Here is a 24,939-nt window from a genome sequence, read left to right as displayed (position 1 = left end):
AACAGATTGGTCTTTCCAAGAAGTCAGGTTGGAATTTGGTGGAGAGTGTATTGTATGAGCTTGGCATTTACTGCACCTAGAATAACCAGCTCACCTTTAATTTATCCTTGAACGGCTTTTTAAATTGTTTTAACATTCATTTTTTTAAGTTTATGTTTTAGAGAGAGCATGAACAGATGAGGGGCAGAGAGAGAGAGGGCGACACAGAATCCAAAGCAGGCTCCAGGCTCTGTGCTGTCAGCACAGAGCTTGATGTGGGGCTTGAACTCCCCAGTGCTGAGATCATGACCTGGGCTGAAGTTGGACAGCCAACTGACTCAGCCACCCAGGTGCCCCTGAGCATTTATTCATTTTTGAGAGACAGAGAGAGACAGGGCACGAGGAGGGGGTGGGGGCAGAGAAAAAGGGAAACACAGAATCTGAAGCAGGGTCCAGGCTCTGAGCTGTCAACAGAGCTTGACATGGGACTCAAACCTACGAACTGTGAGATCATGATCTGAGCCCAAGTCGGATGCTTTACCAACTGAGCCACCCAGACGCCCCTATCCTTAATGCTTTTTTTTAAGGGAATTTTTTTGTAAAGTAGCAAAACTTGGAATCCATTTGCCATTAAAAGCAATACTGTTTGTGGCACTGAGGTTCTCAGACTAATTCACAAAGACTTTTTTTTCCCCCTCTCTTTAACATTTTTATTGAGATGTAACTCACATACCATGTAACTTGGTGTTTTCAATGTACAGGGTGTTGTGTTGTTTTTTTTTTAAGATTTTATTTTTAAGTAATCTCTATATCCAATGTGGGACTTTTTTTTTTTTTTTTTTTTTTTGTATTACAACCCTGAGATGAAGAGTCGCATGCTCTACAACTGCACCAGCCATGTGCCCCTACAGTGTACAGGTTTTAAATATATTTACAGGATTTCGTAGCCATCACTACAATGTATAATTTTAGATCATTTTTGTCTACTGTAAAGGAAACCTCTTACCCATTTTCACTTCATCCCACCCCAAACCTAAGCAAACTTGGGTTTGCTGTCTCTATAAATTGGGCTGTTCTGGAGATTTCATATAAATAGAACCATACAGTATATGATCTGTTTAACTGGCTTCTTTAATTTAGCATGTTTTCAAGGGTCTTTCATGTTGTAACATATGTCAGTACTTTGTTTCTTTTTATGGCCAAATATTACATGGTAGGACTATATCATATTTTGTTTCTTTTATCAATTGAGGGATATTTGGATTTTTCCCCCTACTTTTTAGCTATTGTGAACTATGAACATTCATGTTAAAATTTTTGTGTGGGCATACATTTTCATTTCTCTTCTTGTATATTCCTAGGAGCAGAATTGCCGGATTATATGGTAACTCTGATTTTTTAGGAACTACCAGACCATTTTACATTTCCATCAGCACTGCGTGAGGGTTCCATTTCTTCCAGATGTTTATCAGCACTTGTTATTGTCAAATCTTTTTTGATTATTGCCATAATTGTAGTTGTGAAGTGGTATCATTGTGGTTTTGATTTGCATCACAAATTTTTCATACCCACAGAATAGCCAGAGTACTATACATTTGCAGTAAAAGCCATATATATCAGCTCATTATTTATTGCTAAAGGAGAGAACTTAATTTCTTAATGGTTTTGCTCTGGGGAAATTTTTTATCTTAAATCTTAAAATTCGGGTTCCTCCCTTTGGTGCTGGAACACAATTAAGTTCTTTTAGGAGAAAAAAGTTTATACACAAAATAGATTTTTTTAAATATTTATTTTGAGAGAGAGAGAGAGAATGTGAGCAGGGGAGGGAGAGAGAGAGAGAGGGAGAGAGGGAGAGGGAGGGAATCCCAAGCAGGCTCCACACTGTCAGCACAAAGCCCTAATTGGGGCTCGAACTCACGAACTGTGAAATCATGACCTGAACCAAAAGGTCACCCAGGCACCCCAACACAAAATAAATTTTTTGAAAGCTGTTTTTGCAAAATGCAGGTTTAGTTAGAAAAGGATGAGAAGGTTCTGAAAATAACTGATAAACCAGTATTGGCCTTTACCTATTGGTTTACTTGTCAGATTAGGCTTCCACACGCCTGTTTTTACCTGATACAGTACAGGTGTGCCGCTGGGCCCACAGGTATGTTTTCTCTTTCAATGCTTAGGGGTTTTTGTGGGTCTTTTTTAGTTTTTTTTTTCCGGGGGGAGGGGGGAATGTGGGTGGTTTACTAATGTAATAAGAAGAGCTTTCTTTTTTCCCAGCTTTATTGAGATAAAACAAACATAAAATTTTATATATTTAAACTGTACAATGTGATGATTTGATGTATGTGTACTTTGTTGAACTGATTACCATAATTGGGGTAATTAATATCCATCATCTCACATAGTTTTGTGTATATGTGGTAAGAACACTTAAGATCTCTCAGCAAATTTCAAGTACACAGCCTATTATTAACTGTAGTCAACATTTCCCCCTGCCATCCCAGCTCTTGGTAACCACCATTCTACTCAGTTTCTATGAGTTCACCTTTGTTTTTGTTTGTTTGTTTGTTTGTTTGTTTTTAAGATTCCACATATAAATGATACAATATGTATCTTTCTCTGGCTAGTTTTTTAAAAAAAATGTTAATGTTTATTTTTGAGAGAGAGTGCAAGTGGGGGGAGGGCAGAGAGAGAGGGAGACACAGAATCCAAAGCAGGCTCCAGGCTCTGCGTGGTCAGCACAGAGCCCAACACAGGGCTTGAATCCACGAACCACGAGATCATGACCTGAGCCAAAGTTGGATGCTTAACTGACTAAGCCACCCAGATGCTCCTCTGTCTGGCTAATTTCACTTAACAAAATGTCTTCGAGGTTTGTCCATGTTGCAAATACCAGAATTATCTTTTTTCTTATGGCTGAATAGTATTCCATTGTGTGTGTGTGTGAATGTGTGTGTGTGTGTTCACCACATCATCTTTATCCCTTCATCTGTTGATAGAAACTTAGTTGTTTCCATATTTTGGCTGTTGTAAATAATGCTGCAGTGAACATGGGGGTTCAGTTACCTCTTCGAGATAACTGATTTTCTTTCTGAGGCCAGTGTTAGATATCTGACACCAGGACGGCACCTTCCAACTCTCTTATTGCGTTTCTGTCCTGCAAACTAGTTGGTCTTCAGTTTAGCCCCTGTTATGAATGAATCTCCTAATTGCCTTTAACTGTAGCTTCCACTGTTCTTGGCGGTACCCTTAGGCTTGAACAACTTCTTGCTTTGTTGTAACTAAAATCAGTTCCTTTGTGAAGAGATTAGGTTCTGTTTTATTGCCTGTTTCTTCTGTCAGGCAAAAATCTTTTGTGTCAGGGGTCTGTAACTAGGGGTGGGGACCATAGTAAACTTTTCTTTAGGGTTACCCCTGCTGTAGGAGCTGAGCTCTTAGTGAAAATGAGAGGTGGGTGGCAGCCTCTGTTCATCTTAGCTTTTCCGTTTGGGTTAGAACATTACCTCCTGAGTCGGGGGCAAGGGTTGTGAGTGCCCCAGCATTCTCAGCTTGCCACATCCAAGGTAGAGCCTTTTTATCACCAGTGGGGGCTGAGTAGAACCGAGCCCCATGCCTTCTAAACTATCCTGAGGCAGACAGTGTAAGCAACAGGTAGCTTGGGGAGGATTACATGCTAATGGCCTAGCCTTCTCAGGTGGAAAGTCTGTCTGCCGGGGAGTGATCCTTGGGTTCTCAGCGGCGGCAGTCTCAGGGGACTCTGCCTTACTGAGCTGGGAGTAGGGAGGGACGGAATATCTTGGTTTACATACCACAGACGCTTGCCTTTCTTAATGGATTTTCTGGAATAGATGTTTCTTCATAGGTCCTTTGCCTTTAGGATAATTTCCAAAGGCTTGAAATGGCCAGTAGGGTTTTTAAAAATAGTTCTCACCTGGGGTGCCTGGGTGGCTCAGTCGGTTAAGTGTCCAACTTTGGCTCAGGTCATGATCTTGCGGTTTGTGAGTTCGAGCCCCGCGTCAGACTCTGTGCTGACAGCTCAGATCCTGGAGTGTGCTTCCGATTCTGTGTCTCCTCCTCTCTCTGCCCCTCCCCTCTCTGCCCCTCCCATGCTCATGCTCTGTCTCTCAATAATGAATAAATGTTAAAAATAAATTTAAAGATAAAAAAAAAATAGTTCTCACCAAGGAGTGGGGCCTTTGGGCTCCTGGCTGTATCATGCTGGAAGTCAGCCTCCTCTAGGTCAGTAGCTCTGAAAGCTAACACTTTCAATCTTTAATCCTCTCTTAACCCTCCCCAGTATTGCTCCATCATATTCTCCTTTTGCCCAACTTTATTTTCTTCATTGTATTTATACTTGAGATTATGTTTTATGTCTCCTTCCTCCTGATAGGTTAGTTTTGTGGAGGCAGGACACCTCATCTGTTTTGCTTAATGCTGTATCTCCAGTACTCAATAAATATACACTTGCCATATGGCAGGACTGCCGTGCCATGAAAGAGGGGAGTACATTCATGGTGCTGTGAAGATTCTAATCTGAGAGAAGTACTGACGTTATTGTACCGCAGAATCAAAGTAATACACACATCCTGGTGAAAGCATTGTTGCCATATGAAACCAACCTGTGAAATCTTAGAGCCTCTTTCTAGACCACCTAGTCTAGCAATTTAAAACTTTTAGGACTATGGCCTGGTTCATGTAATCGAGTAGTTACAAGGTGAAATCCAGTTTCTTCTTCAGACTCACATCAGACAGCTTGCCACAGTTCCTTAAATCTTCTGGGTAGGAGATCCTGCCTGTGACAGTAGCAGAAAGCTTTGGGAAAGTATGGCTTCACATGCTGATGAAGGATAATAACTTTTCTCATGGGATTATTGAGAGGATTAAATGAGTTCATATTTTAATGCCTGGCATATAATGGACATTCAATAAATGGTAGCTTTTGTTTATATTTACCAATATTTTGTTTGCAGTATATACCAAAAAAGCTGAAGGCTTTTAGTTGCCAGTATCATTTGAATGAAATCTTAGTTGAAGAACAACCTATCTGGATGCTAGAAACTAAAAATTAGGCTGAGCAGTAATGACCACTAACAGCACATATGACATTTCTCAAGTCTCTAGCAGAGAATGATTGCTTTTGAGCATGTTTGAACAACATTTAAATGTGTCATGCTGACCCCAGAGTGCTTTATGTATTATGTATTCAAGAGTGATTCAGCTAAGAACAGTGAGACAGATGGAGACAAGTGTTTGTCCCCATACCGGTGTGTTTTGAGGAAGAAACGTGCTAAATGTGGACGTGTGTTATGAGAGCCTACTGAGAAGTAGGCCTCTGGAATGTGAATCTTTGTATGCCACTCTGAGCTGCTGTGCTAAAACTTACTTGGTGTTCCAGCATGTATCACTGGTGAAGGGGATGGGGAAGAAGAAAATCATACCTTGAGATTACAGATTTCTATTAAACTCTCTTTTACTCCATCTTGATCTTCATGATAAATTAGAATTGCAGGGACAGGTAGACATGGCAAGAATTGACACCTCTCTCAGGTGCCCGAAGCTATGCTTGAACTTTTCCAGCCTTCAACTTTACCTGCTTTGCCTGCCACTGTGCCCAGTCCCCCATGCTTCCAAGGTCTCTTTTCCTCCTTCCTTTAGAACAGTGGAGTTTCAGTAAGTCTGACAAATCCCTTTCCCCACATGGGCTTTTTTTTTTTTTTTAATTTTTTTTTGTTTATTTATTTTTGAGACAGAGAGAAACAGAGCATGAGTGGGGGAGGGACAGAGAGAGAGGGAGACACAGAATCTGAAGCAGGCTCCAGGCTCCAGGCTCGGAGCTGTCAGCACAGAGCCTGATGTGGTGCGTGAATCCATGAACCATGAGATCATGACCTGAGCTGAAGTTAGACACTTAACCAGCTGAGCCACTCAGGTGCCCCTCATGTGGTTATTCTTTAAAGGAGGAGGTTCAGTCATTCAAAGAAACCCCACTAGTTGATTTCATTTTAGGCAGAAAAACTAAAAAAGTGGCTCATAACTCTGTGTATTAGCATCCTTTGGGGAACTTGTGTAAAATCCATGAACTCTGGACCCACTTCTAAAAATTATCCTCATTTAATTGATATGTAGGAGGACTGAGCTTCTCCTGAAAAATTTGTTTCTTCGAGAATTTCTTAGCTGATTCTGATGTATAGAGCTGAGGAACACTAAAGAAGAGCTCTTTGTGGATCAGCCTTCTTCCCAGAATGAAAGCTTATCACTCACCTGTTCTGTCTTGTTTGTGAGATCAGCCTTGGTTAGAAAGAGGATGTTCTAGTTTTTTCTGGAAGGAAGAATACCCATATTCTAGATTACCTCCTTCCTGTCCCACCTCTACTAGGTAATGGAGTATAGAAGGATCCTGTCTCTCCATGTGGAAGTCTGGAAACTTCCATTAAAAGGAAATATTGCCAGTAGAGACAGTGGACTGTTTCCCTCAAAACCAAACATGATCTTGATTGGTTTCCAGTTTCTGAGTCTTTAGGCCACTCTTTGCAAGGTTTCCTAACCTTTTAGGGGGCCACTGGAACTTTTAGTGGTCTGGTGAAGCTTTGGGCCCTTCTCAAGTTTAATATTTAAAAAAAATTTGTTTTAACATTTATTCATTTTTGAGAGAGAGCGCAAGTTGGGGAGGGGCAGAGAGAGAGGGAGACACAGAATCCGAAGCAGGCTCCAGGCTCAGCTGTCAGCAAAGAGCCCAATGCAGGGCTCAAACCCATGCACCATGAGATCATGACCACAGCCGAAGTCGAATGCTTAACTGATTGAGCAGGTGCACCTCAAGTTCAGTATTTTAATGTAGAAAATAAATTGCTTAGCATTACAAAGGAAACAAGTTATATTAAAGTACAGTTATTGACATAATATTTGTACAATAATATATGCTTCTTTATTGACACATTAAATAACATTTAATGTTTGGTCTGAGAATTACCATAATTTCAAAGTCATGATAAATGTCAGCAGCTCAAGATAGCTTTAAAAAACTGTAATGTAATATCATAGCAGCTTGTTTCCATTGAAGACAAATTCACAGTTACTGATAATACTGTGATTTGTTGCTAGCATTCACAATTGAAAACAGTGCTAAATTTCAGTTTAGGTTTGTGAAAACAGGTATGTGGTTTTTCTTATCCAAGCTCAAGGACACGTGAAGATCTTACATGTTGAGGTTAACTATATTGACATGGTAATCTTCTTTTCACAGGTGTGTGACAACTGTTTAAGATGATGGTTTTTCATAATAATAGAGTTTATCTAGTAGTATATTTCCAAAGCCCTTCCTTTGATCTTAATGCTAACTTGGTAATTATCCTTTTTTTTTTTTTTTTTTTTTTTGCATTAACTGATTGAGAGCTAGATAGCTCTTCTCTCAACTCCCAGAATGCTAATGAAAGTGGTTTGATGTTATAGGAATACAAGCGCAAGTTAGCCAGAGTTTCCCTGGTGCGCAAAGAACTCAGGTCCCGGATCCAGAGCCTGCCAGACTTATCCCGATTACCCAACGTGACTGGAAGCCACATGCACCTGCCCTTTGCAGGGGACATCTACAGTGAAGACTGATGACCAGTCTCTTTCCAGGGCCCAGGACTTTGCAAGAGATGGAGACAGGTTAGGTGGACAGTCCTGTAGCGTTATTTTTGTATATGGTTGAGAGAATGACTAACAAAAGAAGTGACAAGTAATTTATAAAATTGTTTAAAATGTTGGTTTGTTTACTATTTTATTGGTAAGTTAACATGACTTAGTTTAAACAAAGTGATGATCTCTGTGTATTAATAAGCTCACAAATAGTGATTATTTTCAAAAGATCTTTTTGTAAATTTTTTTGATCCAGGGCCTTGTGAGAAATTCCATGTTTCTATTTCTTCATGTATTTTCAAGTGTTTTTCTTTTTTTTTCTTCAATATCTAATCACTGTATAGTATGTAATTCCTAAGGGTGAGAACTAATCAGGAGTTGGTAGAGACTTTATTATGGTATAGTTAGGACTTGATTGTAGAAGGGACTAAATGTTCCAACTTAAACTCCACCCTTCTCCCTGACCAAAATAGCAGTTCTGTGCCTCTTAATGCCTTGATTCCTTATTCCTCAGAGGTCAGGAATTGAACACTAAACTGAGGGTCAGATCAAAGCTTAGAGAACTTTTCCACAATAGTACTGTAGGGGTTCCATTCCAGCTGCCAGTGTAGAATAAAAGGAGTATTAAATAGGGACCCCCTTGATTAAACTATTTAGAATTATTTGAGTAGGTTAATATGAAAATGCTTTGGAAATGTAAAATTTGACCTTCTACCGAGACGACAACTTTGATTCTGGAACTGATTGCTATTTTCAAATCAGTCTCCTTTTAACATAATTGATCCCTTTAACATAAAGCTGTCTATGGGATTAAAAGAACCGTAAAATACTTTTATTATTCGCTTAGCCATTTAACTTTAAAAACAATAGTATTTTTAGCTCTAATATCTCAACACAATATTCCTTAAAGTTCAGTAAAATAGCCTGGAACATTTTTAATGTTTCCTTAAGGTTTTTGAATGACTGTATATTTGGAAATTAAGCAGTGCTACACTACAGGGTAGATCTGGCAAATATTATATTTGTATATTTAGAATTACCAAAACAAATGTACTTTTACCTTTTATTTCTAACCCTGTGTGTTAGAGCAGTTGCATGCTCTCCTGCTTTCTTTTTAAAATCACATTGTTAAGCTGTGGATTTGTACTCAATAATGACTTAGGATAAACATTTTTTTTTATTCATTACATATTAGACATTTTGCTTTTCCTTGTAAGCAGATTCAAATTAGATAGTCAATAAAACATCTTTTAAATCCCACAAGCCAATTATGTCTCTCTAGTCTGAATGGCTTCACTCTTTTTTTCTCAATATTAGAAATTATAGTTAAAATGAATTTCTATGTGAAGAAGGCAAATATTTATTTTCAGTAGCCAAAAGTTCTGGAAACAGTGCTTTTAACAGTTTGGCCTCTCTCCAGAACATAGACACATATTAGTAGTCCCCATCCATATATGGCTTATATTCCAAAGTCTTTTAGTCAACTTTTGGGATTCTGGGCACATTTTCTCACAGAAAGAATAGTAGTAGTTAGGTTCCCTATAAACACTACCACACAAAGGTCACCAGGGAACCTAATCCACTTAACCATGAATGTACTTAACTTGTAATGTGGTTGACAATTACTAATAGATCCTGATCAGCATTTGTAACATCACTCTAACTAAGGAAATGGTGTGCAGCAGCCAGATTCACACATTGTGGTGTCTGTCTGTTTTGTGTACCTCTGTCCCTAGGTGTAGATTATATAAAAAGAAGATTCAGCATGGGGGTGGTGGGGTAACAAATGCACAACTATAAAAACCTAGTTATACCTGTTCTAAAAGTGTACCATGTAAGTTAGTTTTTCTTGTTAAAGTGAAAGCAAAAACTTGTATATTAATTTATTTTCAATGTCTTCACCTTATTTATGATCTGTTAAAGTGGTGGTTTATCCATTCAAAATATATTTTTTTCCATTTAAAACTAATTTATAAACTATGTACTCCTGGGAAGATTTGAATTATTCGAAGTTTGTTGGAATATTTTCACCATTTAAGACAGACTTCTGACTTAGATACTGATTTTAATGCCAGTATCTGTTCTAAATATTTATGATAAAAAGGCATTATTTTTTTAAAGAGCTCGATGCGATTTGTGATAAGTGATAGTACTCAACCTGAATCCTGCCCCCAGTCGCACCCTTTGACCAGTCCTCCACAAACCTTTAAGCTGTTGGTTAACTCACTAACTGTAAACACAAATGATACGGTCTGGTTTAGAAGTTGTCTTTTCAGCCTTATGTTAACATGGTAAGCCTTAGCAGTGAATGGTCTTCTTTTCTAAAAGGTAGACTTACATTTTCTCAACAAATGGGGTTAGATGGGGGTACTATAATACCACATTCGAAATCATGAGTGTTTTCTCCACTGTGTATGAACATGAGGCAAATCATGCGTCTTTGAGTGCAGTTTGGCCCGACCCCTCAAGAGAAAAGCATGTCCCCACACTTGCCGCAGGGGTACTGTGGTTTGAATGGATACCATCACTCTTTTCTCCACAAACAGTGCAGAGAGCTGTCTGGAGTGGCCATTTGAACAGATTCCCTGGAGTTCCCTCCGCTCCTTCCATCACTACAGTAAGTAAAAGAACCACATGGGGGAACCCGGGAGTCTGAGAAAAATCAGCTGTGCTCAAAGGCCACCCTCCCCCTCTAGGAAAACCAGTCCAGATGCAGCTATTTTGGTACCTCTTCTCACATGCACTCTGAATCAGGGTTTTTCTATAAGAATTCCTTCAGAATCAGCAAACGCTGGGATGACCTGGTTGTCTTGATTTGCAAAATTAAAAGAACAAAACTAGGTTGTCAGTTGTCACGGTAGATGAGCAGCTCATCTATTAAAGTGTAGTCATTGAACTGGTTCTGAGAAATCTTTAGAAAGAAAAAACTTAAAAGTACAAATTAATTGGGAAAGTTAGAATGCCCTTTCTGAATTTTACATTCTACAAATTTGTATTATATGAAATAACATAAAGCTACAAAACTGCTTTGTATTCTATTAAGAAATAGCTCCTAAAGATGTAGTCTTGTTTCATAGTTGTTGCACTATATCGAAGCTTTTTAAAGTGTAAACCCAGTTCTTCTCTGTATAGAAAGGGAGCATTGTGTTACACACTGAATTTATTTATACAGAGCATTTGTTGCCATCTGTACTTCCAGCCATCCGCACGTGAGTCTGTTCTGAGGTGGCGGTAGCACATGGGAAGATGAAGTTTCCCTGTTTACCCCTTTTTCTTTGGCTGTATCTGATGACAATATAAGATGTTCTTAATAAAGTTTTATGTTGTTTTTGAAATGTGTAGATAATTTCTGTGAATCTGACTGATTGAATGTGACATGGGAGGGGAGAGATTAATGGACTGGGAAGGAAGCAAGGGATTGGAAGTATTCTGTGACTTTCTGGCCGAGAAGCCGCTGAAGGAGATCCCTTTTGCATGGCCTGTGCTTCCCAAACTCGAGCGAACATCAGAATCACCTGGAGGGTGGTTAAACTACAGATTGCTGGGCCCCACTCCCTGAGCTTCTGGGATAAGGCCTGCTGGTTTATATTTTTAACAATTTGATGCTGATGCCATTGAGTTTAGGGACCACATTTTTGACAACCAGTACTCCAGACCAACTTTGAAGTCCATGACTTACTCCACAATTTGTAATTCCAGGTAATGCGATAATAAAGTAAGGGTTTTACAGCTCATCCTATAGTAAGTTCCTTAAGGGGAGGGAACAAGATCACCTCCTCTTTTGTGACCTACTGCCCAGTAATGCTGAAGTGGTTTGGAGTGAACGGATTCATTTGGTACTTTGAACTTCCGGAGCACAGGCCTTCACCACATATTGCATTTAAAGCAGATTGGGATATGCTAAAAATCTGTGGGAATCTCTAGGGCAGCATTTGCCAAACTTCCGTGATAAGACTCACTTGGGACATTTTCATAAAGGGCACGTATCTACTAAGTCAGATTTTTCTGTGATTCTTAGCGTCTAGAAAGTTTGGGAAATGTTGTCCTCTGACCACTGTCCCTGGTTCTCCGTTCCTAGAAGGCCCTCTGGTCACTTTATCTGAATCCATCCCCACTCCAGTTTTCCACCTTTGCAGTGGGACATTTTACACAGTGGAACCTATATCCAAAGATGCTGTTCAGAAGTCTGCATTTTAAGCAAGGTACCCAGGTGATTTTGATTGATGTGTGTCATTCGTAGATGGCACTTTGAGAAACAATGCCCTTCGAAGCAAATGGTAGTCTATGATCTATTATAATGTTCGTTCACATGTATGGTACTTAATATGCATCCGGAACTATTGTAAGCACTTCATACGTCCTTTACTCTGATTATTCATTCCACTTCTACATATGAGGAAACTAAGACACTGTCAATTGTGTGTGCCCCTGAACGGGTCAAATGGTGAAGCTGGGACTCACATCCAGCTCCCAGATTGGCTCTGAGCCCTGTGTTTTATTTATTTATTATTATTTGTTTTAATGTTTATTTATTTTTGACAGAGGGGGGCAGAGCATGAGTGGGGGAGGGGCAGAGAGAGAGGGAGACCCAGAATCTGAAGCAGGCTCCAGGCTCTGAGCTATCAGCGCAGAGCCTGATGCGGGGCTCAAACTCAAGAGTTGTGAGATTATGACCTGAGCTGAAGTCTGTCGCTCAACCAACTGAGCCACCCCGGCGCCCCAGTGAGCCTGTGCTTCTTAACCGCTACATGATGATGCCTGAAACACTGATAGGTTGTGTAGCAGCTCCATGATCACCAAATCCATGTTTTGCATAACGTGTCAAGCTATAGTGAAATTATGACATTATGCAAGTTAAAAACCAACATCTTAGTTAAAAGCACTACTGGAGTGGGCTTGTAAAAAGATGTTAAATCCAGGGAGTTTTTTTGTTTTGTTTTTTATGGAGGTAAAAAACACATAAAAAATTTACCAGTTTTAAGTGTACTTTGCATTAAGTACATTGACGATTAACACTGTTGTGCAGCCATCACCACCATTAATCTTTAGAACTTTTTCGTCTTCTCCAAGTGAAACTCTACCCATTAAACAATAACTCCCTATCCCTCCAGCCCCTGGCAACCACTGTTCTACTTTCTGTCTCTGTGAATTTGACTTCTCTGGGTACCTCATATATGTGGAATTAAAAATATTTGACCTTTTGTGACTGGCATATTTCACTCAGCATTGTGTCCTCTAGGTTCATCCATGTAGCCCGCGTCAGAATTAAATTCCTTCCTTTGTAAGGCTGAATAGTATTCCATTATATGAATGTGCCACATTATGTATATCAATTTGTCTGTCAACGGACACTTGGATTGCTTCCACATTTTGACTATTGTGAACAATACTGCTAATGAACATGGGTGTACAAATACCTGTGCAAGTTCCTGCTTTGATTTCCATTTGTTGTTTTTTTTTTTTTTTTTCCATTTGTTGTTTTCAGAGGAGTTACTTATATTCACATCAACAAAGTGGAGTTAGAATGAACTATTGATAAGGGTATTCTAGATAATATTTAATGAATACCTACTGGCATGGTGTCTAATCTTTTGAGATATAGAGAGATTATTCAACTACATGTCTGCTCTCAAAGTTTACAACCTAGTGGGAATGAAATACAGTGACAACTTAAGCCTGCTACGGATTCTGGGTCTCCTCTCTGCCCCTCCCCCACTCTCTCTCTCAAAATAAATATTTTTAAAATCCAGTTCTGTACTTTATCATGATGCATGGAATTCAAATGTGAAAGGTAGGCTCCAGGCTCTGAGCTGTCAGCACAGAGCCTGATGCGACACTCGAACCCACAAACTGAGATCATGACCTGAGCTGAAGTCGGATACTTAACCAACTGAGCCGCCCGGGAGCTCCTAAAACTGAAATTTTGAAGTTAAGTGAAATTGTTAGAGTCATTAGCTTATTCTGATATCCTAGAAAAATTCAGTACAAGTGAAGTTTTTCGTCCTATTCAGGAAAGAAATTTTGATTTTACTTATGGAAACACAAGTTTAATGAGAGATTTTAAGAGGTTTAAATTGTGCATTAATACATTAGTATTTGTTGTCTCCTTTTCCCAGCTCTTGCTTTTAAGTTATAAAATCTTGTAGTACTTTCAGGAGATCAAGTTAATAGCAGAGTGCTACTGATGCTGTTGGAACTCTTCTTAAGATCTCTTTGTATGATTCAGTTATAATTCCCCTCAGGTGGGAATTGGTTCCGCAGTTACAGACTGCAGCTGGAATGTGCCTAATGGAGGGAAATTAAACTGTTTCATGCTGCTTTTTGAGCTGATGTGGAGCAGTGCAAGAACTCAGGTGAGGTTCATGCCGACTTCCATTTCCTATCCAGCTCCTAGCTCCTACCTCCTAGGAGCTCAGGCTCCTAGCCTGAGGCAAATGTCATTATTTGTGCTTAACATTCTCCCTGTTTGAATTGCTAGTCTCTCCTCCTCTTGGCAAGCTTGATGAAGAAATACCTACTTCCTTGATCTTTGGTTTGTTGCTTTTATATCCATTGATGGACAGAACGGTTACAATCGTGAAATTTTGTGTCAACAGCACAAAGCTCCTTTTCCAGTTGGGCATAATTTTCCTCACCAGGAACCAATAAAAAGCTAACTGCCAAGGACTGAGTTTATTGACTGATTAAAGTGGAATTTTTTCTTAGCAGTTGCAACATGGCAGAGAGGAGGGTTTTTTTTAAAGGCTAAATATCTCTTTTAAAGCAGATGACTTGAAAATAATATTAAACAGAAAACCTATCTTCTTATGTTTTTTGTTTTTTTTTCAATTTTTGGGGGGAGAGAGAAAGGGAATCCCAAGCTGTCAGCGCAGAGACCAAAGTGGGGCTGGAGCTAAGAACCATGAGAATCTGACCTGAGCCGAAGTCGAGAGTTGGATGCTTAACCGACTGAGCCACCCAGGAGCCCCCTTTTTTATACATAATTTTTTTGAGCGGAAAACCTATCTTTTTAAATATAAAATGTTTTCAGTGTGAATTTTTAAAGAGCTCTATATTATTTAAATTAGTCTAAAAATCCTTGTAGTTCTATAATGAAACAACTAGTTAAAATAACCTAGGGCAGTAAGTATGGGATTTTATTTTCAGATGTTACTTAGTCATAGTAATATTTGAAATACAACATTCACTAGATATATTTCTGGCAGCTTAATAATTACCTTTGAATACTTTAATGAGATTAGATACAGTAAGGAGGTTTATTAAGTGCTTGTTTGCTGTCATTTTACAAATTCTAAATAGTTATTTTTATTATAAAAATTAGCACCAGTCTTAAGCGTCATGTGGTAAAATATTCCTGTTCCATTTTTAGTTCTGAACTTTGATTTGGTTTCTATTTTTGTTACATTATTCAGTGCATCATATGGATATGACAGCGTTCGGTAGGCACGTTAAAACCTCTTTCCTAGAAATCTCATTTGTTATTAAAATAGTGTTAAGGATGTACAGACTTGTTTCATTGTATGCCACTTAATGAAATGGTAATTTGTATTTTATGTTCTCTAAGAATGCTTCTGCACAATGTACTTTTGTTTTCTAAAGGAAAAAACTGAAACCTGATTTCAGCAATTGTTCTCAGAGGTCATCAGATTAAAAAAAATAAGTAGTCTCACTTTCTAGAAAGACATACCATCTAAAGTACTCAGTAGAAGCCAACAAAATAGTTGTAAACTCAAAGTTGTATCATTTTCAGTTCTTCTGATCCTTGAAGAAAATTTATCAAAGAACTCCGCAAGTGTTCATTGTGCCCGAACCCATGCCACGTTTTCTTTAGAGCAGGGGTGACAGTCTATATGTCCTACATGCCCTTTTCCCCATAAGTTTCTTCCTCTTGCTTATGGCATATATTTCTAATTTATGAAGCCCCATCAAAATCAGAGCTTCATGTAGCCATCACCTGGTTTTTTTAGTTTGTTTAATTTTTTAAATTTACATCCAAGTTAGTTAGCATAGCATATAGTGCAACAATGATTTCAGGAGTAGATTCCTTAATGCCCCTTACCCATTTAGCCCATCCCACAACCCCTCCAGTAACCCTCTGTTTGTTCTTCATATTTAAGAGTCTCTTATGTTTTGTCCCCCTTCCTGTTTTCATTTTTATTTTTTGCTTCCCTTCCCTTATGTTCATCTGTTCTGTGTCTTAAAGTCCTCATATTAGTGAAGTCATATGATAGCTGTCTTTTCTCTGACTAATTTCGCTTGGCATAATACCCTCTAGTTCTAGCCACGTAGTTGCAAATGGCAAGATTTCATTCTTTTTGACTGCCGAGTAATACTCCATTGTATATCTATACTACCTCTTCTTTATCCATTCATCCATCTGGACATTTGGGCTCTTTCCATAGTTTGGCTATTGTTGATAGTGCTGCTATAAACATTGAGGTGCATGTGTCCCTTCGAAACAGTATACTTGTATCCCTTGGATAAATACCTAGTAGTGCAATTGCTGGGTCATAGGTTAGTTCTATTTTTAATTTTTTGAAGAACCTCTTCCAGAGTGGCTGCACCAATTTGCATTCCCACCAGCAGTGTAAAAATGTTGCCATTTCTTCGCATGCTCACCAACATCTGTTGTTGCCTGAGTTGTTAATGTTAGCCATTCTGACAGGTGTAAGGTGGTATCTCATTGTGGTTTTGATTTGTATTTCCCTGATTATGAATGGTGTTGAGCATCTTTTCATGTGTTGGTTGGCCATCTGAATGTCTTCTTTGGAGAAGTGTCTATTCATGTCTTTTGCCCATTTCTTCACTGGATTATTTGTTTTTTAGGTGTTGGGTTTGATAAGTTCTTTATAGATTTTGGATGCTAACCCTTTAACTGATAATGTCGTTTGCAAATATCTTCTCCCATTCTGTGGGTTGCCTTTTAGTTTTGCTGATTGTTTCCTTTGCTCTGCAGAAGCTTTTTGTTTTGATGAGGTCCCAGTAGTTCATTTTTGCTTTTGTTTCCCTTGCCTCTAGAGACGTGTTGGGTAAGAAGTTGCTGCAGCCAAGATCACAGAGGTTTTTGGCTGCTTTCTCCTCGAGGATTTTGATGGCTTCCTGTCTTACATTGAGGTCTTTGATCCATTTTGAGTTTATATTTGTGTATGGTGTAAGAAAGTGGTCCAGGCTCATTCTTCTGCATGTCACTGTCCGGTTTTCCCAGCACCACTTGCTGAAGAGACTGTCTTTATTCCACTGGATATTCTTTCCTGCTTTGTTAAAGATTAATTGGCCATATATTTGTGGGGCCATTTCTGGGTTCTCTATTCTGTTCCATTGATCTGAGTGTCTGTTCTTGTGCCAGTACCATACTGTCTTGATGATTACAGCTTTGTAATACAGTTTGTAGTCTGGGATTGTGATGCCTCCTGCTTTGGTTTTCTTTTTCAAGATTGGTTTGGCTATTTGGGGTCTTTTCTGGTCCCATACAAATGTTAGGATTATTTGTTATAGCTCTGTGAAGAATGCTGGTGTTATTTTGTTAGGTATTGCATTGAATATGTAGATTGCTTTGGGTAGTATCAACATTTTAACAATATTTGTTCTTCCTATCCAGGAGCATGGAATTTTTTTCCATTTTTTTGTGTCTTCTTCAGTTTCTTTCATATGTTTTCTATAGTTTTCAGTGTATAGGTTTTTCACCTCTTTGGTTAGATTTATTCCTAGGTATTTTATAAGTTTTGGTGCAATTGTAAATGGCATCGATTCCTTGATTTCTCTTTCTGTCGCTTCATTGTTGGTGAATAGGAATGCAACCAATTTCTGTGCATTGATTTTATATCCTGCAACTTTGCTGAATTCATGAATCAGTTCTAGCAGTTTTTGGGTGGAATCTTTTGGGTTTTCCATATAGAGTATCATGTCATTTGCAAAGAGTGAAAGTTTGACCTCCTCCTGGCCGATTTGGATGCCTTTTGTTTCTTTGTGTTGTCTGATTGCAGAGGCTAAGACTTCCAATACTATGTTGAATAACAGTGGCGAGAGTGGACATCCCTGTCTTCTTCCTGACCTTAGGGGGAAAGCTCTCAGTTTTCCCCAGGATGATATTAGCGTTGGGTCTTTCATATATGGCTTTTATGATCTCGAGATATGATTGTTCTATCCCTACTTTCTTGAGGGTTTTTATCAAGAAAGGATGCTGTATTTTGTCAAATGCTTTCTTTGCGTCTATTGAGAGGATCATATGGTTCTTGTCCTTTCTTTTATTGATGTGATGAATCACATTGATTGTTTTGTGGATATTGAACTAGCCCTGCATTCCAGGTATAAATCCCACTTGGTCGTGGTGAATAATTTTTTTAATGTGCTGTTTGATCCAGTTGGCTAATACCTTGTTGAGGATTTTTGCATCCATGTTCATGAGGGAAATTGGTCTATAGTTCTCCTTTTTAGTGGGGTCTTTGTCTGGTTTTGGAATCAAGGTAATGCTGGCTTCATAGAAAGAGTTTGGAAGTTTTCCTTCCATTTCTATTTTTTGGAACAGCTTCAAGAGAATAGGTGTTAACTCTTCCTTAAATGTTGGGTAGAATTCCCCTGGAAAGCCAACTGATCCTGGACTCTTGTTTTTTGGGAGATTTTTGATTACTAATTCTACTTCTTTACTGGTTATGGGTCTGTTCAAATTTTCTATTTCTTCCTGTTTCAGTTTTGGTAGTGTGTATGTTTCTAGGAATTTGTCCATTTCTTCCAGATTGCCCATTTTATTGGCATATAATTGCTCATAATATTCTCTTATTATTGTATTTATTTCTGCTGTGTTGGTTGTGATCTCTCCTCTTTCATTCTTGATTTTATTTATTTGGGTCCTTTCCTTTTTCTTTGTGATCAAACTGGCTAGTGGTGTATCAATTTTGTTAATTCTTTCAAAGAACCAGCTTCTGGTTTCATTGATCTGTTCTGGTTTTTATTTTTGGTTTTGATAGCATTAATTTCTGCTCTAATCTTTATTATTTCCTGTCTTCTGCAGGTTTTGGATTTTATTGACTGTTCTTTTTCCAGCTCTTTAAGGTGTAAGGTTAGGTTGTGTATCTGAGACCTTTCTTCCTTCTTTAGGAAGGCCGGGATTGCTGCATACTTTTCTCTTATGACCGCCTTTGCTACATTCCAGAGGTTTTGGGCTGTGGTTTTATCATTATCATTGACTTCCATGTACTTCCATGTACTATAGCCATCACCTATTGACTGGAGCTGGAATGGGAATTGAAATGTATTTCTTTGCTGTCTAGGTGAACATTTTGATGAGTTCTTCAGTTTCAAGAATGGTGCCAACTGAACTATAGTAACCAGTGAGAGGTATATGTTCTCAGAGTTGTAGTTTCCCAAGAATACCTAGTCCATAACTTCCTCAGCTTTTCAAGATTTTATAGACCTAAGTTGCCAGAAGCCCAATTAATATATCTAAATAAATACCCCTTTTCCATTTAATAAAGCAAATATAGTTTCTGTGGTTTTTGAATGAATGTGTTATGTTGAGCCTTTAACTTGTGGCAAATACAATACCAGAAGCTGAGAGAATCGAAACAGAGAAAGATACAGTGTTGCCTTTATAGAACTCAGAATCTAATGTGGGAGACACACACTGACTATATTAAAATATCATAAGTTCTACAGGATGGTGTGAAAAAATGTTATAGAAAAGGTGAATGGCATTTGAACTCATCTCTGAAAGTTGGTTAACTGACCATGGGTTGAAAACATAATTAAAAGATTTTTTATTTATTATTTAAAACATTTTTTTAAATTTATTTGAGAGAGAGAGAGAGCACAAATGGGGGAGTGGCAGAGAGAGGGAGAGAGAGAATCCCAAGCAGGCTCTGCACCGTCAGTGCAGAGCCTGATGAAGGGCTCGAACTTAACTAACCATGAGATCATGGCCCGAGCTAAAATCTAGAGTCAGATGCTTAACCAACTGAGCTACCCGGGCACCCCTATTTTTATTTTTTTTTTAATGTGTTCTTTACCTGGTGTCTCAACAATACTGATGAATTAAGTGAAAAACTAAATGGGATAGTATATATAAACAAACATAAACATAGATTTTTGCTCGATGGAAATCTGAAGGCATTAACTTTTACTCATGTTGAATAAAATGGCTAAGTTTAGAGTAGGTCTACTGGATAGAAGACTAAGGTTTTAAAGAACAATGAGTGTAGTTGCCTGATTTCAAGCATGTGTTACTTCGGTCAAACAACACAAGCTGTCTTTAAAATTGTTCCCTGTGCCCCCCAACCCCCACGCCCCAAGCCACAGCTGTGTATTTATTTTTCTCTTCTCTGTGGCTAAAAAGGCAATACAGTTTTTTATTCTGTCCATGTAGTACAAAATGCTGTGATGGCTAGAACATGACTCCATTATCTGAAATCAATTGCAATAATTGTAATAGTATGGACCAGTAAAGACCCTCACAGGAAAAAATGAAATGATGGGCAATCCAACTTCTTTCACTATACTGTTGCCATGGCTGGGATTGATTGTATTTGACAAAGGGACAGTGGGACAGACTGTCTTAGACCAAGGACCGTGCCACTTTCTCTTGTTGCTAAAATTAGTAGATTTACTCTTGGGTGAATGCAACATCTAACTTTGTCTAACCACATCATTTGAGGAATGCCGTTTGTGACTGTGTAAAGCATCTGAAGCAACAGCCAGAACTATATAGTAGCTGAAGCAAAATACTTGAATACTAGAGGGGCATCTTTCACCCAGCTTTGGCTGTGTCTCTCAGACCTGGACCTTTATTATAAAGACCTGAGTGATGGTTCTGTTTATGGTTTTAACTTAAGGACTGGCTAGTTTAACCTAAGGACTGAGAATGTATTCTCCTGCTTTTATTAAAGTTAATAACTCTTCTGTGAGCCTAAAGCACTCACATGTTAATTGAGGTTATCAAATTCCCCCAGGTAAAACTAAGACTACGAGTATTTTTCTCTTATGCACTTAAGTACTATAGTTTTTAGGGAAATGCTTAAGAGAGAATATTAGCATTTTTGATGCACATATATTAAGGCTGGTTAGAAAGTTCCTAAATTCTTTAGAATAGAATTGAAATGCCAGCAATATTTTAGACAAACCATTCTGTCTAATGAGGACTTTTATCCTAGACAAGATAGTACGTCTTGAGGTATATAGGTATATTCACGGGGAATAGTGAAAGTCCTTACTGAATTGATATGAGGAAACAACACAGCACTTAACAGAAATCTTAGCAGAGGAGTACGCTCCCTGCAAAATCCCTAAGTCCAAATGAGAGTTTTAAACAGTTTAAGCAGGGGCGCCTGGGTGGCTCAGTTGGTTGAGCATCCGACTTCAGCTCAGGTCATGATCTCACAGTTCGTGAGTTCAAGCCCCGTGTCAGGCTCTGTGCTGATGGCTCGGAGCCTAGAGCCTGCTTCGGATTCTGTGTCTCCCTCTCTCTCTGCCCCTCCCCCACTCATATTCTGTCTCCCTCTCTCTCTCAAAAATAAGTAAACATTAAAACGTTTTAAAAAAATTAAACAGTTTAAGCAGTTTAAACAGAATCTTGAAGGCAGCCACCCAACTATTCCTTTATATTCCAGGTGTCTAAAAGGTATTTGATCAATGCAAAGGCAGAAGTTTGAGTATATATTTAAAATTCAGAAACATTGCTTGTATTGACTTGGGAATTCAACATAAAACTACTTTTAAAAAGATAAAAACTGTCACTAGTAAGTAAATAAAATAGGTATGCTTTTGCTACAAAGTTAAAAAGTTACAAGAAAATTTTAGACCTAACTTAAAAAACTTCTATTTGTCCCTTTTTATTAGTCACATACAATCATATTTAAATACCAGGTGTCCTGCTTGGTGTTTCCTTGAGGGTCTATGAAAAAAAGTAGCTGGTAGTATAGCTAGCTAATCCTAACAGGCAGAATTATTATTTAGATCTATACGCTGTAAATGTAATTCCAAGATACTGAAACAAAATCCCAAAACATAGATACTTAACACCACTATCTAACCTTTACATGAGTTTTGTGTAATCTTTTTCCTCAGTTCAGAATGAAATGATGAAACAACCAATCTCAAATTAGTATGATTTCCTGGTTTTTTTTTGGGGGGGGGGGGTTGGTTAAAAAATTATTTAAAGTTAAGAGGTGCATGAAAGAAAACTGAAAAACACAAGAAATAAAGAACAAAGTCATCCATAATCACAGTTTGACTTCTAGGTCCCATGTGTGTATCTACACAACTAAACATTTTCATGTAATTAAGATCGTACAGTTATGTGTCATGCTTTTTCACACACCATGAACATTTACCATTTCAAAGTCCCCAAACCATGAGTATATTGATAACCAAGAACACACTACAGCAACTCCATCTGAAAGAAAAAAAAATGTAATCCTGCTTTTCTTGGTGACAAAAAATAAAGGACAAAAATGGCAACAGTCCTCTAGATAAAGATACTGACAGAGCTATAATTAAAATACTGCATTCCTGGGGCACCTGGGTGGCTCAGTCGGTTGAACAGTCAACTTGGGCTCACGTCATGATCTCGTGGTTTGTGAGCTCGAGCCCCACGTTGGGCTGTGCTGACAGCTCAGAGCCTGGAGCCTGCTTCGGATTCTGTGTGTGTCTCTCTCTCCCTCTCCCCCATTCACACTCTCTCTCTGTCGCTCTCTAAGTACCACATTCCCTTAATGTTCAATTAAAACTGAGACATAAAGTAACAGTACATAAAGTATAATACTTCTAGAAGAATTCATTATCCAATCAGTACTATTCAAGTATTAGCAAGGAGGTATGTTTCCACTGAATTGTTTGTTTTTTAGAGAGAGCATGAGTGGGGGAGGGGCAAAGAGAGAGGGAGAGGATCTTAAGCAGGCTCCCCTCCCAGCGCAGAGTTCTACAAGGGGCTTTATCTCACAACCCTGAAATCATGATTTCACCTGAGCCAAAATCAAGAGTTGGATGCTTAACCAACTGAGCCACTCAGGAATCCCTGAATATTGTATATTTTTCAAAGTTAAGGATTTAAAGACATACTTTAAATATTTTAAATTATATGTATGTTTGATGCATATGTGTGTATGTAATTGCATATTAAAGTTAGTAAGGAAATGTTCTCTAAAAAGCTAATTGGTCAGGAAAGATAAATTTAAAATATTTCATATCAAAACAAGGGTAAAAGGGCTTAACAAATTGAATTGAATGTATTAAAAACTGTATACTTTAAACTTTTGTCTGTTAACTTTAATGACAATTGATCATGGTACCCAGGTTTAAAACTAACATTTTGGGATGCCCAGTTTCTAAAAGAATTTGTTAATTCCAAAAGTGTTGCTACAGTTTCTGTCCTTGAGAAAAGTAAAAGATGATTTGGAATTATTCCAGAGAAACTTGTGTATAAAAATCTTGTACTTCCAACTACGCATTGAGCCACTCCAGGAGGATGCAACTGCTGTGGCAAGGACCCTTAGACAGAACTTTGGAGACTGAACCACTGGATTTTCTGCATTTCTTGAGGTGAATTCACAGATCAGACTTCCCTCAATCTCCACTACTTACATGCCACCTCAAGGAACCAAGTGCCAAAGTAAGTTTCCACTTGTTAGAACACTGAACTGCTCTGAACTGAATGTGAATTTAAACAATTAGACGAAGAAATACTTGACAGGTGTTGATATTGTCCAAGAAAAAAATTATTCTAACACTTGTTAAAAGGGTAAGAAAGACTTTTCTTCAGGACTTTTGTATTATGTAGCAAGATTATCCCCATGGGAGACCTATGGGGCTCAACTCTGAAGATGTCAAAGACAGCTTGGGATTTATAGCAAAGGAACAGATCGAGGGGGTTAATGGGTAGCAAATCAGTAAAGGGAGACATCAAGGGTAATGGGATTCTCGTCAAAAGCAGGCCACGATGATCAGATAAAAAGGGTGGGGGAATTCTTGCTTAAACGGGGCTAGGCAGGTGGAAGAGCCCAAGGAAGATGCCTCGTCAAACCTGGGGCTCTGAGAAGCCTGTGTAATGTTTGGTCAAGAAGAGAGTGTTCATCAATATAATCGCAACGATTTTTTTACAAATACCTCACAACAGTTTGCCTACATCAGTGAGATGCATTCCAAGGACAACCACCTTAGGATAATGCTAGACCTTATTCTTCTTCTATTATGTTTTTAATTGATGTTGATGTTCATATCTTACAGATTTGGGGGAGTCCATTACGATAACAGCACAAATTGCTTGAACACTTTCCATATGCCACTCTTCTGGGTGTTTTTCATGTACCATCGCATTGGGTCTTCACAGCATCCTCATCAGGTAAAGTACTATTATTAGTGTCGCTTTACATATAAAGAAACAAACTCTCAGAAAGTAAGAGTGCCAAAGATTGCACCGTTAATTAAATGGCACTGCCTACTGCAAAGACTACAGTCTTGACCAGCAGGCTGTACTGCCTCCCAAACAAGTAATTCTTGGTCAGAATTAAGAATTATAATTAAAGGAATAATTTTATGGTTTATAAGATACTATCATTTGGTTGAAGGGCTAAAACATGTAACTAAGCATTTGGTGATGATGTCAGAGGTAAATTTTAAAGATGAGAACTCAGGGGCACCTGGGTGGCTCAGTTGGTTAAGCATCCGACATCGGCTCAGGTCATGATCTCACCATTCATGGGTTCGAGCCCCGTGTTGGGCTTTGTGCTAACAGCTCAGAGCCTGGAGCCTGCTTTGGATTCTGTGTTTCCCTCTCAGTCTGCCCCTCCTCTGCTCATGCTGTCTCTCTCTCTCTCTCTCTCTCTCTCTCAAAAATAAGTAAACGTTGAAACAATTTTTTAAAAATATGAGAACTCAGGATTTTTAAGAATTCATCTTTTCCAGCCCTTACTCTGGAGGGATCTGGTAGCAGTACCATTACTGTCCCTCAGTAGAATTATCTCCTGTTTCTGGCATCACTACTTTCTGCTCGAAATTAGCCTGGTTTCTGGGAAAGTGGAAGCCTCCATGCCATAGGCCTGAGAGAATGAAGACGGTCCTGGAAATTTCTTTGTAAGACAGCAAGGAGGGCACTTTCGAAGTTCTGTTGGGGTTGAAAGAATAAAGCTAGTTTAAAGGGGGCTCCCATTGGCCAAGATATAACAATTTAAACATCAAAATAGAAAATTAAAATTGTACTTAATTAAAGCAAGTAGTCTCTGGAAAAATTTGTCTCCCTAATTTCTTTTAAAAGAAAATATGTGGGGTGCCTCAGTCAGTTAAGCATCCAACTTCAGCTCAGGTCATGATCTCACGGTCTGTGACTTCAAGCCCCACATTGGACTCTATGCTAACAGCACAGAG

At 38.6% G+C, this 24,939-nt stretch overlaps 1 protein-coding gene and 1 long non-coding RNA gene across 3 annotated transcripts in view; both read left to right on the top strand.

Annotated features, from left to right (window-relative positions):
- RPRD1A (regulation of nuclear pre-mRNA domain containing 1A) overlaps positions 1 to 10,925 on the top strand; it is a 68,514-nt gene extending 57,589 nt beyond the window's left edge. The window contains exons 7-8 of one of the 2 annotated variants that reach the window (XM_045459550.1): positions 7,423 to 7,620; positions 10,137 to 10,925. In XM_045459550.1, coding sequence (XP_045315506.1) covers positions 7,423 to 7,572 — 150 coding nt within the window. In that variant the 3' untranslated portion in view covers positions 7,573 to 7,620; positions 10,137 to 10,925. Of the gene's footprint in view, positions 1 to 7,422 lie in introns of both variants that reach the window. The other variant, XM_045459551.1, reaches the window with a different exon arrangement.
- Positions 10,926 to 15,980: 5,055 nt separating this feature from the next.
- On the top strand, positions 15,981 to 24,884 carry LOC123588097. The gene is made up of 3 exons (XR_006707698.1): positions 15,981 to 15,991; positions 22,431 to 22,435; positions 24,665 to 24,884. It is a non-coding gene; the product is annotated as an uncharacterized LOC123588097 (long non-coding RNA).
- The last annotated feature ends 55 nt before the right edge of the window (positions 24,885 to 24,939 follow it).

Source organism: Leopardus geoffroyi, chromosome D3 (genome assembly GCF_018350155.1).
Source record: "Leopardus geoffroyi isolate Oge1 chromosome D3, O.geoffroyi_Oge1_pat1.0, whole genome shotgun sequence".
Lineage (NCBI taxonomy): Eukaryota > Metazoa > Chordata > Mammalia > Carnivora > Felidae > Leopardus > Leopardus geoffroyi.
This window is presented reverse-complemented; position numbering and strand designations above follow the sequence as displayed.